The sequence below is a fragment of the Colletotrichum siamense genome (genome assembly GCF_013390195.1).
Source record: "Colletotrichum siamense strain Cg363 chromosome Unknown KSG_Cg363_contig04, whole genome shotgun sequence".
NCBI lineage: Eukaryota > Fungi > Ascomycota > Sordariomycetes > Glomerellales > Glomerellaceae > Colletotrichum > Colletotrichum siamense.
The window spans coordinates 4,474,139-4,489,786 of NW_023501017.1; the positions used below are offsets into that span (position 1 = coordinate 4,474,139).

Here is a 15,648-nt window from a genome sequence, read left to right on the forward strand (position 1 = left end):
ATCCTTTCACACACAACTTGTACCAAAATGCACAGTCTTCTTTCTGTCGGTGCGGCCCTTGCCGTCATGATCCAGGGAACGAACGCTGCTGCAACCAGTGCCGTTGCTACTTGGTACGGTGGAAACTTGAATGGAGGAAACTGCCTATTCTCTGGCTACACTCTGCCCTCCAGCGTGCTTGGTACCGCTCTATCATACACCAACTACAACGGCAACTGCGGCAGTTGCCTTAACGTCAAGGGTCCCAAGGGAAATACCATCAAGGTGATGGTGGGTTCACCAAATGCGGTCATTCGATGAATTCAACTGACAGGGATGTAGGTCGTCGACAAGTGCCCTCAAGGCTGTGGAGCCGGGCAGCTTGATCTCTTCCCCGATGCGTTTGCCAAGCTTGACGACCCCAACAAGGGTGAGATTAAAGTGCAGTGGGAACAAGTCCCGTGCGGGATCACCACGCCCATAGTTGTCCGCAATAAGGAGGGCACTTCTAAGTGGTGGTACGTTCCTCTTTATTATCTTTCTGCCCATCTCTCAATTAAATCTCATATCCGATGCAGGTTCTCCATGCAAGTCATGAACCACAACTATCCCGTCACCAAGTTCGAAGTCAGTGCCGACGGCGGCAAGACCTGGCAGAGTACCATTCGCCAAGACTACAACTACTGGCAGAAAAGCAGCGGTGATGGCTTCAACGTCGACACTGTCAGCGTCCGTGTCACCTGTAGTAACGGGAAGCAAGTTGTGATAAACAACGTAGGCACCACTGAGAAGGCGCAGTTCAAGGCTTCTGGCAATTGCTGAGCGGCAAGACTCGCACTTGTCACCACAGGTCTGCGCATCGGTTCTGGTGACAATCCAATAAGCCCAAAGTGGACATGCATGTAGTCTGTACATAATTTTATCTTCCTCGTACATAATTAGTTGACACAAATACTAAACACGCTTCCATGTGCTATCCCCTCTAAGATCACATTGCGTTGCAATACGTCACGCCCTCACATGCTGCAGGACCAGGACTTCGTACAAAGTCTCAACTCAAGCCTATCGATACGAGAGCAGACCAGTCGTCTCGCAAGTGGGCATGAGTGTACGTATCAACTGAAGCCGAGAGCCGGAATTTGAGGACTGTTGTCAGTCCGAAGTGTTCCCAACTAGCTCTAATTCGGAAAGCAAACCCGTACCACGGAGCGAACCCAGGCGTGCGGGATGAGGGGCCGAGGTTGCGAAAAGCCTGGCTCCTTTTTCGGCGCAGCAGACCGAGCCTCCCGACAGGCCTAAGCCCTGTAATCATTGGGCGCCCCATCATCAACTGACAGTTGATACCGTTTGGTACTGCCTTTGAGAGTCATAAAGTAGCTTACACACACGAATACCCCCGAGATGACTGACTATGTCTGGAAGATCCTTGAGATGACCTGTTCAGGGTTTAATGCAAGAGGACGACGTGCGGGTTGAAATCCTAGGCTATGTGCACTGAACAGCGGTATCGGTGCTAGGTAGAAATTGACTCTAGACTTGTCCTCTTAGTACAAGGGTGCGCTAGTTCAGATGCAAAATCGAACTGGGGTGAGCCACGACAGGTGTGGCTCGTTGACATTTAGCGGATGATCAGTTTCTGATAGCGCCCACGGTCGCAATCTCACCGACGCCATTCACTACTTGTGATGCATCATGCTGCCAGTTGAGAGACAACTTCATGAGTAGAGATGCATGGTTTCATCGCTGAATCTGTCATCATGACTGGCGAAGGAGGAAGTCCCATCAATTCGGCGGAGACCGAAGCCGATCATGGAAGCGCAAGTGCGCGGGGCAAACGGTCAAGCAATGCGTAAGTCCCCTTGCTGGACTCTGCCACGCGCACGCTCCTTGGAATCTTACGCTGAAGTTACCAAGCTGCCTTCGCTGTCGTGAAAGAAAGGTCAAGTGCTCGGGCTCGGAGCCTTGCACAAACTGCATCCGTCGCGCAACCGAGTGCGTTTTCGATAGGGAAGACAGAAAAGTGGTGGTATCTGAGAGGTAGGCGGCTACCGTCCCCTGCCCGTGATCCTCCCTAACCGGAATCGAAGGTTTCTAAATGAACTCAAACGCAAGTCCGGGTATGGTGCCGATGATAATCTTCAGCCTTCGCCAACATCCAAGCGATCTCGGGTAAATCGATCAACTTCTCCCGTGGACGAAGACGGACGTCGTGGTGAGTATGGCCACTAGGTCCATGTGACTTGAAGCTAAGAGGCATGTTAGATGCACAACAAAGCCCTACTCCAGCGGGAGATCTTGGGGCACATGATCGAGCATCGACGCATGATGTGTTCGTGGTGGATGATGGCACGACTGTTGTAGGCGGTGGCGACCTCGATGAGCGGCGTCATGGAAGCTTTCCTGTTATGCGAAATCCCCTTGCAAGTGGTCCATCCAGGTTCTTAACAGATTCAAACGGGAGAAGGCGTGAGTTTATGAAACACACTTTATGGAAACCAATAACTAACTTGCTTCAGGATGGCTGGGCCCTTCATCAACTTGGGCGTACAGCCGACAGGTTCTGAGCATGATCCAGGGGTATCTTGGCCAACATGAGTCACCAGAGCTTCCATTGAATGTTGACGCGCAGGCGTTCAAGATAGACTGGCCATCCTCCCGAGAAGTTCTTCCGCGTCCTACAGTCGACATTCCGTCTCTCGATTACGCCCTCTATCTCACCAATACTGTCAAGTTTCACCTTGGCCAGACGTACCATCTATTTGACGAAGACTCTTTCATGCATGGGTTATATGACTTTTATCGGAAAGGTCCCAATACAGAGCCCAAGGCAGATGATCGACTATGGTACATCCAGTTTCTTCTCATCATGGCTTTCGGCAAAGCTTTACTCGTGCCAGGGACGCCAGACCAAAATCCACCTGGCAGCAGTCTTGTCACTAGGGCTCTTGAACTTCTGCCCGACGCCCACGGTCTCTATCAAGACCCGATATTGTCCGTGGAAATACTATGCTGTCTCGCTCTTTATTTGCAGTCTGTTGATCATCGCAATAGTGCTTACACTTATGTAAGTCAAGCACCTATGTTTGACGGATGTCTTTGCTCATGACAAAGGCAGATTGGCCAGGCTTTTCGTATCGCCATGACACAGGGACTGCATCGTGAGCCTCTTCAAGGGCTTTTAACTGACACAGAAGCCAACAGGTTGCGGTGCATCTGGTGGACCATTTATATTTTGGATCGAAAGCTGTCATCATTGATGGGCGCCCCGAACTCGATCCAAGACGGTGATATAACTGTCCATTTACCTCGGTCAGACCCGACTGTACAGAAGTACAAGGCTCTGAGTCTCCATGTCGTTCTTTCGAAACTTCACGCCAAGGTTCTAAACAGTGAGGCGTCTTCCAATGATCCTCAGCTAGAACGCAACTGAAAATCTCATAGCCGTCTACGGGGTCGACGGCAAGCTCGACCCTTCATTTCTGAAAAATGTCCAAGAAGTTCTCAGAGACATGGCGAGACTCGCTCCACAACTCACAGCAGGATTTGAGTTTAAGTTAAACAACTCGGAGCCTGCCTCGCGAGTCTCCGCGACTCTCAACCTGTGTTATCATCAGGTATTTTGTCGTCATTTTCCAGTCTCCATTTTAATGCGTCTGACATCTATAGTGTGTGGTCCTCGCAACACGGCCTCTTTTAATGTGTTTACTACAAGACGTCTTAGCAAGACGAGATCACTCCCAACGAAATCTGGCAAGTCCGATCAAAGCGCTCCTCAAGACATCTTCCGATTCAGCAACCAAGACTCTTCGTATACTGTCAAAGTTGAAAACTCAGCATCTTCTCGGTAAGTGGCCTTCGATTTATCACTAGTTTTGCTGTTAGTAATTTGACTATCTGTAGAAACATTTCTGCCATTCGACCTGGAACAGACTTTCTCATCTGCGTTTGTACTCACGCTCATGACTTCCATTCCAGGCCTTCACGACCGAGAGGGCAACAATATGAAGGATGCCTTCGAAATCCTGGACACGATGATTGCTCGTGGCAACGTCGTTGCTCGATTCCGGAAAGAGGAGCTAGAAAAGCTGCAAGAAATACTTCGTTTGGCACAGTCGCAGGTTGAAGGGCCGGTAGCAGCATCCGAAAGAAATGAGAGACATTTACTTATGAACTCAGGCGGAGGTTCGGAGAATGGGCTTCCCCAGGACCGTGGTCCAGCCACCGGCAGCACAGCAAATGGTCTAGCATCCGAGCAAATGTTGTCAATTGCGGGACTGCTAGACTGGGAACCGAACATGTCTTTGTTTGGCGACGATCAGCTTGCGGGAAGCTGGCTATGGACAGATACGATTACGCAAGACTTCGACTTCGGTGGGTGCCTCCTATGACAGGCTCTCGAACGTGCCCTCGGATGATTCATCCCGAAATCTGTTAGCTCTACGGAACCACAGCTGATGTCAAATGACGAATGCGCCATTATTAAATCGCAAACAGGCTTCTGTGACAAGGATAGGACAACTGAACTTTGGGGAGATATCATGGAAGTTTCAAGAGGACGCGACTTCTGGTGGAGTCCATGGGCAGTAACTTCCTCCTGAGTTGGGGCATCTTTGCCGCAATCTGACTGTTCCAAGTCATGAGACATCTTGTTATAAACTATGGCAAAGCATCCACGGCTAGTATCAGACCAGCTTCAGATAGGGGCCTGGCCGAGCGAGTGAGTTATCTGACACACAGCGCGGGATGACGAACCGAGGGCTCTCCCCGCGTTCCCCAAGCTTCGGGACCCACTACCGAACCACTACCCCGGACCCACGGGTTGAGATAATGACCAAGTTTGGAATGTCAAAGACTAGCTAAGAGAAACTATGAAGCTCTATGTCTTTGATATAACTCTTGCTGTCCCAATCGAACAGTTCAGCCTATAGGGCCACAAAAACTAGAGCAGCGTTCCAGCCTTCGTCCTGAAGTACAACTCCGTTGCACGAGAAGTCCCCGTCTCAGTTTTCCAACCTTCCATCAAATCGACTCCGTTTTTTTGGCCCCGAAATTGGCCATAAAATCGAATCATGGGCCAAGAGAAGCTGGAGCCTACAGCTATGGAGAGCTTGTCTCGCCAACAAAGCGCAAAAGTTGGCGAGGTGCAGGATCCGGCAAACCAACCAGGCCATGACCTACACAAACGTTTAGAGACTCGCCATGTTACTATGATTGCCTTGGGAGGCGCGCTTGGAACGGGATTACTTATAGGAACGTGAGTCTCATCCTGAACCTCTTGTCAGCTAGAGATTCCCGACTCTTGATAACACCTACCCAGTGGCTCTGCCCTCGTCAAGACAGGCCCTGCTGGAATACTTATAGACTATTCCATCGTCGGCTGCATAGTCTTCCTCGTCATGGCAGCACTTGGCGAGATCATCTCCTACATGCCGTTATCCCACGGTTTCGGTGGTTACGCAACCCGCTTCGTGGACCCTGCGCTGGGCTTCGCCACCGGTTACTCCTACTTCTTCAAGTACCTCCTTGCAACTCCGAACCAACTCTCCGCATTCGCTCTCATTATGAAGTTTTGGGTCGGTGATCGTGTTAGCCCGGCCATCTTCATTACCATCGCCCTCGTCCTCATTCTCGTCATCAACAGCGTCAGCGTCAAAGCTTTCGGCGAGTTCGAATTCTGGTTGTCGTCATTGAAGGTGTTGATAATGGTAGGTGTCGTTCTCCTGCTCTTTATTCTTGCAGTTGGTGGCGGCCCGACCGGCGATCGCCCTGGGTTCAGGTACTGGTCCAATCCTGGAGCATTTGCGGAATACAAGGTCGATGGTGATAAGGGCCGGTTGCTTGGTGTATGGAGCGCGATGGTTGCAGCTGTGTACGCCTTCTCTGGTACCGAGCTTGTGGGTGTCACCGTTGGCGAGGCCAAGAATCCGCGACTGAGTATGCCGAAGGCTATCCGCCTTACCTTCCTCCGCATCGTCTTCTTCTATGTAATCTCGGTCTTTCTGCTTGGACTCGTTGTTCCCTACGACAGCCAGAATCTTGCTTTTGCTGCCGGTGCCAAGACCAGCGCAGCAGCCTCTCCTTTCGTCGTAGCCATTAAGATCGCCAAGATCAAGGGCCTTGATCATGTCATCAATGGCTGCTTGGTGGTCTTCGTCTTCTCGGCCGCCAACTCGGATATCTACATCTCATCCCGTACGCTGTATGGCATCGCAATTGATGGAAAGGCACCTCGAATCTTCACGCGTACAACGAAGGCTGGCGTGCCCTTTGTATCTTTGGCTCTCTGCGGCGCGTTCTGTGGCTTGGCGTACATGTCTGTCAGCTCGAGTGCTGCGACGGTGTTCAACAACCTTACAAGCATCGTCACGGTATTTGGTGAGTATCGGAACACATTTGATGACTTCACGCATGCTGACTGGTTCAGGACTTCTGACCTGGATTTCCATTCTCATATCCCATATCTTCTTCTGTAGAGCTCGTGATGCCCAAAACATCGACGCTGCCTACATCCCTTACCGTGCTCCATTTGGCTCATGGGGATCATACATCGCTCTCTGCTTTCTGATCATTCTCACCTTCACAAAGGGCATTGAAGTATTCGTCGGCACCTTCGACTACAAGAGCTTCATTGTGCAGTACATCGGCATCCCAGTCTATCTCTTCTGCATATTCGGCTATAAGATCGTCAAGAAATCGCACCGTGTACGGGCCAAGACGGCGGATCTCGTAACCGGGGTGCCAGAAGAGACCGTGGCAGAAGAGAAGACTGCAGTGGAGATGGCGAGGAGAGAGAAGGAGGCAGCGGCAGGGAAGAAGGGCGTCATTGTCAAGACCTATCGCAAGGGGTTTGCGTGGCTTTTTTAGGACCCCTTCCAAATAAGAAATGACTTATCAACGTGACAGATGACATCTGGAAACAAGCCTCAAATAGATGCAGGTTGGGGGAAGTCCACTTCACCACAGAATGCAACGCATTACCGGTGTGTTGGAACATAGCATGTGGAGCCGAGGAATGTTGAGGTCTCCGAAACATCGGGACCGACGAGTGAATTCGGATGCCTTGAAAAATCATTCGGGTTTGTGCTTTGGCCGTGAGAAAGCCCAAATGGATTTAGCGATGGCTACGTCTTGAGATAAGCAAGAGACCCAATGTTCACCGGGAATGACTCGGGCTGTATGTCTTGTCCGTACGGCGAGTGGAAATACACTCCGTTGCGTTGACAGCGTCCGCCCCCCCTTTTTGCCGAAATTACGCACGCATAATCCCTGTATATACATGAAAATTTGCCCAACGCCACGTAGATATTCGTAGTACGGCAATTGACCTATTCTGATGGCTTCAATTGATCTATTTCTATTGAATCTCATTATCTGAGGGCATCGTGATGCCTCCTAAACGCCGCCGCGCGGCTCGGCAGGCGGATGATGACCCTTCTGGGCATCGTCCGTCACCCATCGCCAACGGTACGCGGAAACAACGACGTATACAACAACTGGCACAGGACGCCGCCAGAGATCCTCCTCAACGCTCTGCCTCGCCGTCGATCAGGATCGTTACGCCCGCCGAGAGGGCTCGCCGGGCTGCCGCCGCCGAAGAGGCCGCCGAGGAGGCCGCCGAGGAGGTTATCGTCGCCGAGGCTGGACCCGAGACTAATGATTTGGTGGCGGCTGAGTCTACATCGCGAAGAAAGCGTGTACTTATAGCCCCTCCGTCATCACGAAGAGCTCCAAAAGCGTCCTCTCGCCAAAAAGCAACGACAACGCAGAGGAAGCGAAAGAAGGATCCGCCGCATACGATCCGGCTCCGAAGTACTCTGCCTTCGTCGATGCCACCGTTTCGACCAGACTCGACCCCAGTTAACCCAACCCCTCGTCAAACCACTCGATTTGCGGACGATACGCCTACGGCCCCTCGCCATAGCGCTGATGATACGTTTATGTCGTTCCACGATGTATTTGAAGAGGAGGACGATATGGGTAACGAGGAACCAACTCTGCTACAAATCCAGGTTACCCGTGGCCCAGCGCTCAAGGGTAACGGTTTACCTGTTCTCGATCTAACCATCGAGAGCATCGCGTATAACAGATTCAGTATTGCTCCTGTATTAGATGCGAATAGTAGAGACTGGGAGGCAGACAGCGGCGCCCAACTTGAGGCAGAAGTGGCTCACTCGTATATTGTGAAGAAGGCCAATATCGCTGTTGTCGTTGCTTGGAGGAAGCCCACCAACGCATCTAAACCAACACCAATCTTCACTCGGGTCTATCCGTCTACTGGAGGGGTCACTTGGCCAAGTATTCCATGGGTTGATATTGTCCCCTCTCTTGAACAAGCTGAAGAGAGGGGTGAAGTCCACCTCACCGTCAAGTGGCAATACAGCGCCGTACCAATCTCTGGTGGTATAGTGACTGGCGTACGAACGCCTCGAAAAGGTGGCCGAGCAGGCGTTTCAGCCGGCATGCAAGAGGCGATCGATCGTGAGGCTAACGATCCTGCAAACGTCGAGCGTCGGAAGGAGGGTATGCACAGACAACTTCTCCGTACGCACATCTGCCCAGAGTACCAGAGATGTAAGAATAGTTCGGGCGACGAGAAGTTCAACTGGTGCTATATACTAGGCCAGAAGCACTACAAGATCAAATCTCACCATATAGAGAAGTGGGCGAAGGCTATTATGACTGGACAGGCTGGCGTTGACAATATGGAACCACCTAAAGAACTGCTTGGTGAGATTCTTCACGACCAGTTTATAGAGGATCAGAAACGCCAGGGCAAGAGAAGTAAGAATATCGTGGAGGTTGATGATAACCAGGAGACGACAGTGATGACGGAAGAGAAGGCTGAAAATGCCGCACTTCCATCATCAGGGTCAAGATCTGGCCTAACCAACGCCAACAGCAACGCCATCGTCAATATATACGGCAACGCGGGGGCGCCAGATCGTCATCTTCAATATCCTAACCCATACGTACAGCTGCCGCCGCCGGCGCCGCCGCCGCCGGCATATTGGCCATATGCGAACATCTCACAGTATTCGTTGCCAACTCTTCCGCCATTGAACCTTCCAAGCACTCGTCAACCAAGTATCGCACTCCCGATTCGTTCGTCCTCGCCAGTGGTACCGGATTCGCCTCGAAAAGCTCTAGATCAAGTGGCCAGCTTCATCAAGTGGTTTATATCCGTCCGCGGCAAGCGATATAACGTCGACGAAGGGTTCAGAAAGAAGCTACAGAAACTGCGATCAGTAGACAGTAGCTTGCGGGCAATTCGCAAGTTACCAGATATTTGGTTTACTGAACAGGGTTTTACTCAAGATCTTACCGAAGATGTCAGGAACTCGATCAAATCCTTCATAGACAACAGCGCCTACTACGGAGGGCAGTCTGACGCCCTCTCCGACGTGGTATCTCACTCTGAACTTCATTCAAACCATCGAGAGTCAGAAGGAGATGTTTATACAAGAATATACGCTGGATTGCCAGGAGGGACGGCGGCGGCGCCAGTTGAAAACTCTGCGGCGCTAGTTTCAGGCGAGTTGGGGTCATCCCGACATATCGACGCCCTAGTGCCACGTCAATCCATCGAGCAAGAGATCCGTGGTACGCCAGTTGAAGTTGGTCGACGTGGTGAGTGTATATAGAGCTGTTTACTGTCGAATATGGCTAACTTTGTAGGCGTTTCGGAACTCTTTGGTTTCGTTTCGTCACCACTGCTGTCAGCGTCGCAGATGCTGCCCACGCAGTTACAGATCGAACAAGACGAAATCGAGCAAGGCGATGAGGACAATCAGATTGAAATCTCGAGTGATACGTCGTCAACAGAGACGTATTACTCGGAGGAGGATAACGAAGAAGAGTGATACAGCAAGAGTGGTGTGAAGTTTGACTGTATGCGCGATTTTTTTGCATGACGTGTTCAACCACGGAAAAGTCTACCCATAGCCGTAGATTCAACACTGCCGCTCTATACGTATAAAAGCAATAGAATTACTGTTATTTTGGATCTGCAAACAATACACTTCGGTCCATCCCGATACTGGTTAGGGGCAGTTGAAGTCTCTGACTATGGTTGAAGTCTCTGATCGTGATGACGTGTCATCATCACAAATCATCGTCACAAGCATCAACAACGCGTTTCAGCCGTTATACAGGCAAAATTGATATGTATACGTAGCTACCGACGAAAACAATGGACGACGGTATATTTTTTGTGTTCTGGTGCGCTTGTGGCTAACCTTTTGGCAATCTTGTTGGCTACAATCATGGATTTGATGATTGACCATCATATGACGACACGATTAAGATCTATTGCGCGCGAACGCACGATGAAAATTTGGATTGCTTGCTGATGTTCAATATTGGCAGCAAATCCTCCCTTTTATAGTTCGATATCGTCAAATATATGCTCTGTCCCATCAAAGTTGACGAACGAATGGCGGAAATGGCCCTCGATCTGGGGTAGACGATACCCAATCTCCATAGCGCAGTCACGTAGATATTCCATGAAATCCCGAGTGTCATTCTCATCGTTGTTCCACTTCGAATACGTCTTCCTGATGTATCGCTTTAGATCGCCGAAGTACTCTTCGATGGGGTTGAAGTCTGGTGAATACGGAGGCAGAAACTCGAGATGGACACCTGATACCCGGCATAAACCCTCGATTTCAGGTATACGATGGCAGGAGAGGTTATCCATAACGATGACAGAGTTTGGCTCTGGAAAACGCCCACATTTCGGGATAAGGCACTCCTGTAGCCAACGAAAGAACCCATCGCCGTCAGTCGTACCATAATACGTAGTCAAGTGTAGGATACCGCTCAACGTGAGGGCTGGCAGGATCTGTACGCGAGAGTTCTGAAACCGATCAATCTCTGCAGTTCGAAACGCAGCAAGCCCTTTCGGCGCCCATCCAGTCCTCCGTATCCCAGTATCCTTATTGACGCCGGATTCGTCGACGAATACCAGCTGGTCGGGGCGATATCGTCGTATACGGTACAAGTACTCGTATCGTAGTTCGTCACTTCGCTGAGCAGCAATAATCTTGGACTTCTTGTTCGTCCAGCCAGCTGAGTTTAACTGTCGACTGATTGCAGAACGACTGATCTGGATCTCGAAGGCTTCAAATAGGAAATCTTGCATCTCTTCAAGAGATAGATCGCTGCGGTACTGCAGTAGTTCAAGAAGCTCTGTACGATGCCATATTTCCATCTTTTGTCGACTCTGGCGGCACCTCTTATATCTCTGCACTTCGCCAGTGATATTACGTCGTGATCTATGTCGTCGAATCGTTCGTTCGGTACAGCCAACGATACTTGCCAGCTCGTGGGTCTTTTGGTCTTCGAATGGCAGTATCATCGCGATCGTCGATAGCTGTAGATTCGATATTCTGGGCGCCATTGTATCGTCGTCGTCGCCCGGCGTCTTTCTCGATGTATCTGATATAATAAACCACGGACATGTACTGACCAGCGGCAAACTGTAAGTAACAGGGCACAATCTATACAGCAGTAGACTCTTGCTCAATATCGTGAACAAGCTGAGCTATCAGGAGAGTCATTAATCCTGTTGACTGCCAAAGCATTTGCTCTGAAGAACCGTATCAAGCCCCTTGGTATGCTTATATATTACTCAGAGCCATACAAACCGTATGCTGAGTAGATATATAAAGTCATACAGCAGGTCTCTTCTTCTGTTCCTCAGCAAATGTCATCTTGATCTCTCATGACGAAAATAGACCTTTTGTTGGTCGAATGGTATGGGGATGAGGTGACTAGCTGGGTTGGCAATGCCTCGATGGGTAGATTGACTGCTACGGAAGCATGAAATACACACCTTATGTCTCTATCGTGTAGTTATACGTTTGAATACTACTGGGACTATAGTGATTGACGGCAATTGAGGTGTTGGTGATGACTTTGACGCGTTTTGCGTGCGATGCAGAGAAATGCGCGTCACAGCGTAAAATTGGCTTTTTTTCATGTTTTTGCATAAGCGGGGAAAAAAAAGGGGGGCGGACGCTGTCAACGCAACGGAGTGTACATCAGGTTATCTGTGTGGTTTTCTTGGCACCGCGGAGGCGGGCTCTGCTCCGATGTGAACTGGGTCTTCGTCCCCACAGCATCTGTCTGTTTCCTCCCATGCGGCGGGTTTGCATTCCGCTGCCCCCGTTGGCTAAGCGATTGGACCATAAACCTGCGGCTGGAACCTCGTGCCCCAGAAGCATTTTCTAATCGCGGTTTAGCAGGCTGTACCAACGAAACTGCTTCCACTTACAGCCGAACACAATGCCACATGTGCATGCAGTCTTACGAGGCCCTTGTCTCCCTTTGGCTCTCAAGGCCTCATTCGCCCCAGTGCGAGGAAGATGTTCCTCTTTGAGAGAGACTTCCGTTGCAGAAGGTCCCGATAAACTGCAGGGTTTTGCAAACATGCATACGATGACAAAATGTACACAAAGCCAAGAAGAGGGGTTTGGTGGGCAGCCAAATAATTGTTTGTCCCACTTGATTTAAGCAAGCCTGGTCGATCTTCTCCAGTTTCTTCACCCTCGCGACTCCCTCTCCATCAAACCGAGAAAAGGTGACACTTCGTTGAAGAACTTGCTCACCCGGTCATCTTTAAGATGTCAGCATCGAACGCCAACACCGGAGCGTCAGATGCTCAGCCCAACATCGTCTACGACAATCAGGTCGAACTCGCTCCCGACGACGATGCTAATCAAGCAGTCGCTGCTCCTGCGGGAGAACCGGTACACCCGCCTCACAAATCCTGACCAAGAATCGTGGGCACCGCGCAGCTAATCATCTATCGCAGAACCAGGACGATGATGCTGCATCAATCACACCTGTAAGTGGTCAAGAGAGCGCTACCTAGATGCCAGATGGTAGCTAAGTCTTGCCTTTCAGAGCAGTGTCAATTTGTCAACTTCTAGCGTGACTAGCTCAGTCTTGGAATACAGACAAGAGAACGGGCGGACTTACCATGGGTACAAAGAAGGCAGTACGTGTTGACCACCAAATCAACCACATGACCACAGTTCTGACCGAAAACTCCCCAGAATACATGCTTCCAAACGATGATAGAGAAGTCGATAGGCTCGGTGCGCATTCCCGTTTCATGTATAGAGGATGAGTGCTTCTGCGGCCAATCTAACCCAGCCCAGACCTTCAGCACAACCTCTTCATCAGAACATTTGACGGGAGGCTTGCAACTGCTCCCCCAAATGATCCTGACGCCAAGGTCAAGAACGTTTTGGATGTCGGAACTGGAAGCGGAATCTGGGCAATGGACTTTGGGGATCAGCACCCTGAAGCGGAGGTTGGTCCAGAAACTGACTTGCAAATCAGTCTCGTTTCTGACTTTCACCAGGTTCGCGGGTTTGATCTTTCGGCCGTCTTTCCTGAATTGTAAGCTATGAGCTCAAGCCTGGGCTAAGAAGGATGGCTGACTAACCTTTCTAGCACCGCCCCTAACGTACGATTTGAGATCGATGATCTCGAAGAGCCTTGGACTTGGACAGAGCCTTTTGACTATATTCATAGTCGCATGATGAATTCGTCAATCAGTGACTGGAAGGCATACATTCAGAAGTGTTATGAGTGAGTTTACATCCGCTTCAAAAGACCGCCCGGCTGACAACCCTGGCTAGCCACTTGAGCGATGGCGGATACCTTGAGCTCATTGAGATCGACTGCATCCCCCTTTCTGACGATGGAACTCTGACCCCGGAACATTCTATCATGAAAACAGGCAATCTATTACTGGAGGCTACGACGAATGCTGGCCGCAAGTATATATATCCCCCTGATCTCAAGGCTATGATGGTGGAAGCAGGCTTCGACGGCGTGACAATGCAACTTTTCAAATGGCCTGTTAACTCTTGGCCAAAAGAACGAAAATATAAGGAAATTGGACAATGGCAGAATGAGAATCTCTACCAGGGCTGGGAAGCTATCTGCATGGCGCCTCTAACGAGGGCGCTTGGCTGGACCAAGGAGGAAGTCATGGTTTTGATGGCCCAGAACCGCCAGGACTTCAACAATCGCAACATTCATGCCTACTTCCCCATGTCAGTTTCCAATTTCCACTTGAGAAAACTTCATCATATACTGACAAACTATTCCCAGTTGGACTATCTACGGCCGAAAGCTTTCCAGAACTGAGAGCCAGCCGTAGCTCGGGGACCTGTTGTGTGCGCGACCCGCGAATCGCACATGCAAATGTCCATAGTCTTTGCGCTTTGACTGCTATAGATCCCCTATGCACTTCAAAGGCAGACTGACGTGTGACTTCTTACTCCGTGTGCTATGTTGCACTGGGCAGTTCATGCCATTCAGTAGCCTAGCAAGCCAGATCTTGTGGAGGCTGGATCAAATCACGCACTGTAGGATGATTGCATGTATTGACTTGTATTCTTTTGAAATTGAAACAAGAGGTTTTTCTCGCAGGTCCCTGAAAGTGGAAATTCCTTCAGGGGTGAAGCTGCGGTGCATGCAGTTGGATGATGGGGGAGCAACTTGAACTATCAAGTTGCGGATGACGGCCAGAAAGGGTCTCATATTTTCGCAACTCAACACCATACACGCTTCCTTACCTTGAATAGTTGCCTTTGCCGGCTTCTATCATCGTTAACTAGTAGTCCTGTTTTCTGGTCAAATGTGTGATTCCGCAATGGGAGTCGCCGTCTTCGCTGCGAGATTCAGTGATAACCCCACCCCACCTCCGTTGAAATCGCCTAGTTAAACCACACTTTTGACTACCTACACATCAGAAAGTCGACAGCGCCAGTATTGAAATCTGTGCGGACAGTCAAAAGGTTTTAAATAGGGCTTCAATTAATATCAGACTTGCTTTTGAACTTGTATTTTGGTTCTCCGATTCCCAGCTGGGGTACGTTATTACGTTCAACTTTCTCACATCACAGAGACGCCATTGAAACTGGCTCTGCAAATTGCCAAGAGGAAATTACGACAGATCATGTGAAAAACAATAGTTGACAATGTTTCATTCTCTCCCGATGTTTTGGTCATGTGCTATGTCTTCCTACGCCTTTTCTGCCAAAAGAGAGCTCTGCTCACCTATCAAGCATCCAAAGAGCCCAAAGACTTCGGCCTGCACCAGTGGACTTGTATCTTGGATAAATTTCTCCTTCTTAACTTCTGGTGAACGTTCAGACTTTCTTTTCGAAGTGTCGCCTAATGTTTGCTCAGTTGCTAGACACCACAAGAAGCGGAGTTCCTCTTCTCCTTCTTCCGGCCCTTCAGGGTTCACGACAGAATATGTTGCAATAATAACGGGGATGTGAAAGGGGGAAATACGTACTTTCGTTCCGAATAGTGTGGGGTTGAATGAAGACACAAGGGGATCGCAGCCTTCTCCCATTTGGAATCGCGGAGGCGGACGCAGCTCCGATGGGTACTGGGTCTGTCGTCTCCGCAAAACTTCTTTGATGCCGGTTCATCCCATGCAGCGGCTATATTTTCCGTAGACCCCGTCATCATAACGATTGGATGAAGCCCATGGCTGGAGCCTCGCGACCGTAAATCGTTTGCTTCTCGTGGCCTAGCCGGTGTTTGCCCATGACAAGACTTCCACTTACAGACAGACAAGCCGTGACACATGCCTGCAGGCATTACGAGGGCCTTGTCAATACCTGGCTGTCATAATAT

At 50.1% G+C, this 15,648-nt stretch overlaps 5 protein-coding genes across 5 annotated transcripts; 4 read left to right on the plus strand and 1 right to left on the minus strand.

Annotated features, from left to right (window-relative positions):
• Nucleotides 1-27: 27 nt before the first annotated feature.
• yoaJ-1 (Expansin-YoaJ) lies at nt 28-801 on the plus strand (the record flags this gene model as incomplete). The annotated part of the gene is made up of 3 exons (XM_036638942.1): nt 28-270; nt 322-497; nt 558-801. 3 exons carry the CDS (start codon nt 28-30, stop codon nt 799-801), a joined length of 663 nt encoding a protein of 220 aa, XP_036496410.1.
• Nucleotides 802-1,736: 935 nt separating this feature from the next.
• PUT3-5 (Proline utilization trans-activator) lies at nt 1,737-4,367 on the plus strand (the record flags this gene model as incomplete). The annotated part of the gene is made up of 9 exons (XM_036638943.1): nt 1,737-1,828; nt 2,067-2,191; nt 2,242-2,445; nt 2,496-2,970; nt 3,031-3,043; nt 3,095-3,368; nt 3,421-3,593; nt 3,646-3,823; nt 3,880-4,367. 9 exons carry the CDS (start codon nt 1,737-1,739, stop codon nt 4,365-4,367), a joined length of 2,022 nt encoding a protein of 673 aa, XP_036496573.1.
• Nucleotides 4,368-5,048: 681 nt separating this feature from the next.
• Nucleotides 5,049-6,843, plus strand: DIP5-1 (Dicarboxylic amino acid permease; the record flags this gene model as incomplete). The annotated part of the gene is made up of 3 exons (XM_036638944.1): nt 5,049-5,233; nt 5,297-6,354; nt 6,404-6,843. The coding sequence occupies 3 exons, from the start codon at nt 5,049-5,051 to the stop codon at nt 6,841-6,843; spliced, it is 1,683 nt and encodes a 560-aa protein (XP_036496574.1).
• A 3,514-nt stretch (nt 6,844-10,357) lies between these two features.
• Nucleotides 10,358-11,188, minus strand: CGCS363_v007096 (uncharacterized protein; the record flags this gene model as incomplete). The annotated part of the gene is made up of 1 exon (XM_036638945.1): nt 10,358-11,188. The coding sequence occupies one exon, from the start codon at nt 11,186-11,188 to the stop codon at nt 10,358-10,360; it is 831 nt and encodes a 276-aa protein (XP_036496412.1).
• A 1,414-nt stretch (nt 11,189-12,602) lies between these two features.
• On the plus strand, nt 12,603-14,155 carry CGCS363_v007097 (Secondary metabolism regulator LAE1; the record flags this gene model as incomplete). Its single annotated transcript, XM_036638946.1, has 9 exons — nt 12,603-12,728; nt 12,794-12,826; nt 12,886-12,979; nt 13,038-13,079; nt 13,143-13,297; nt 13,349-13,386; nt 13,441-13,578; nt 13,629-14,048; nt 14,107-14,155. 9 exons carry the CDS (start codon nt 12,603-12,605, stop codon nt 14,153-14,155), a joined length of 1,095 nt encoding a protein of 364 aa, XP_036496575.1.
• Nucleotides 14,156-15,648: the final 1,493 nt, after the last annotated feature.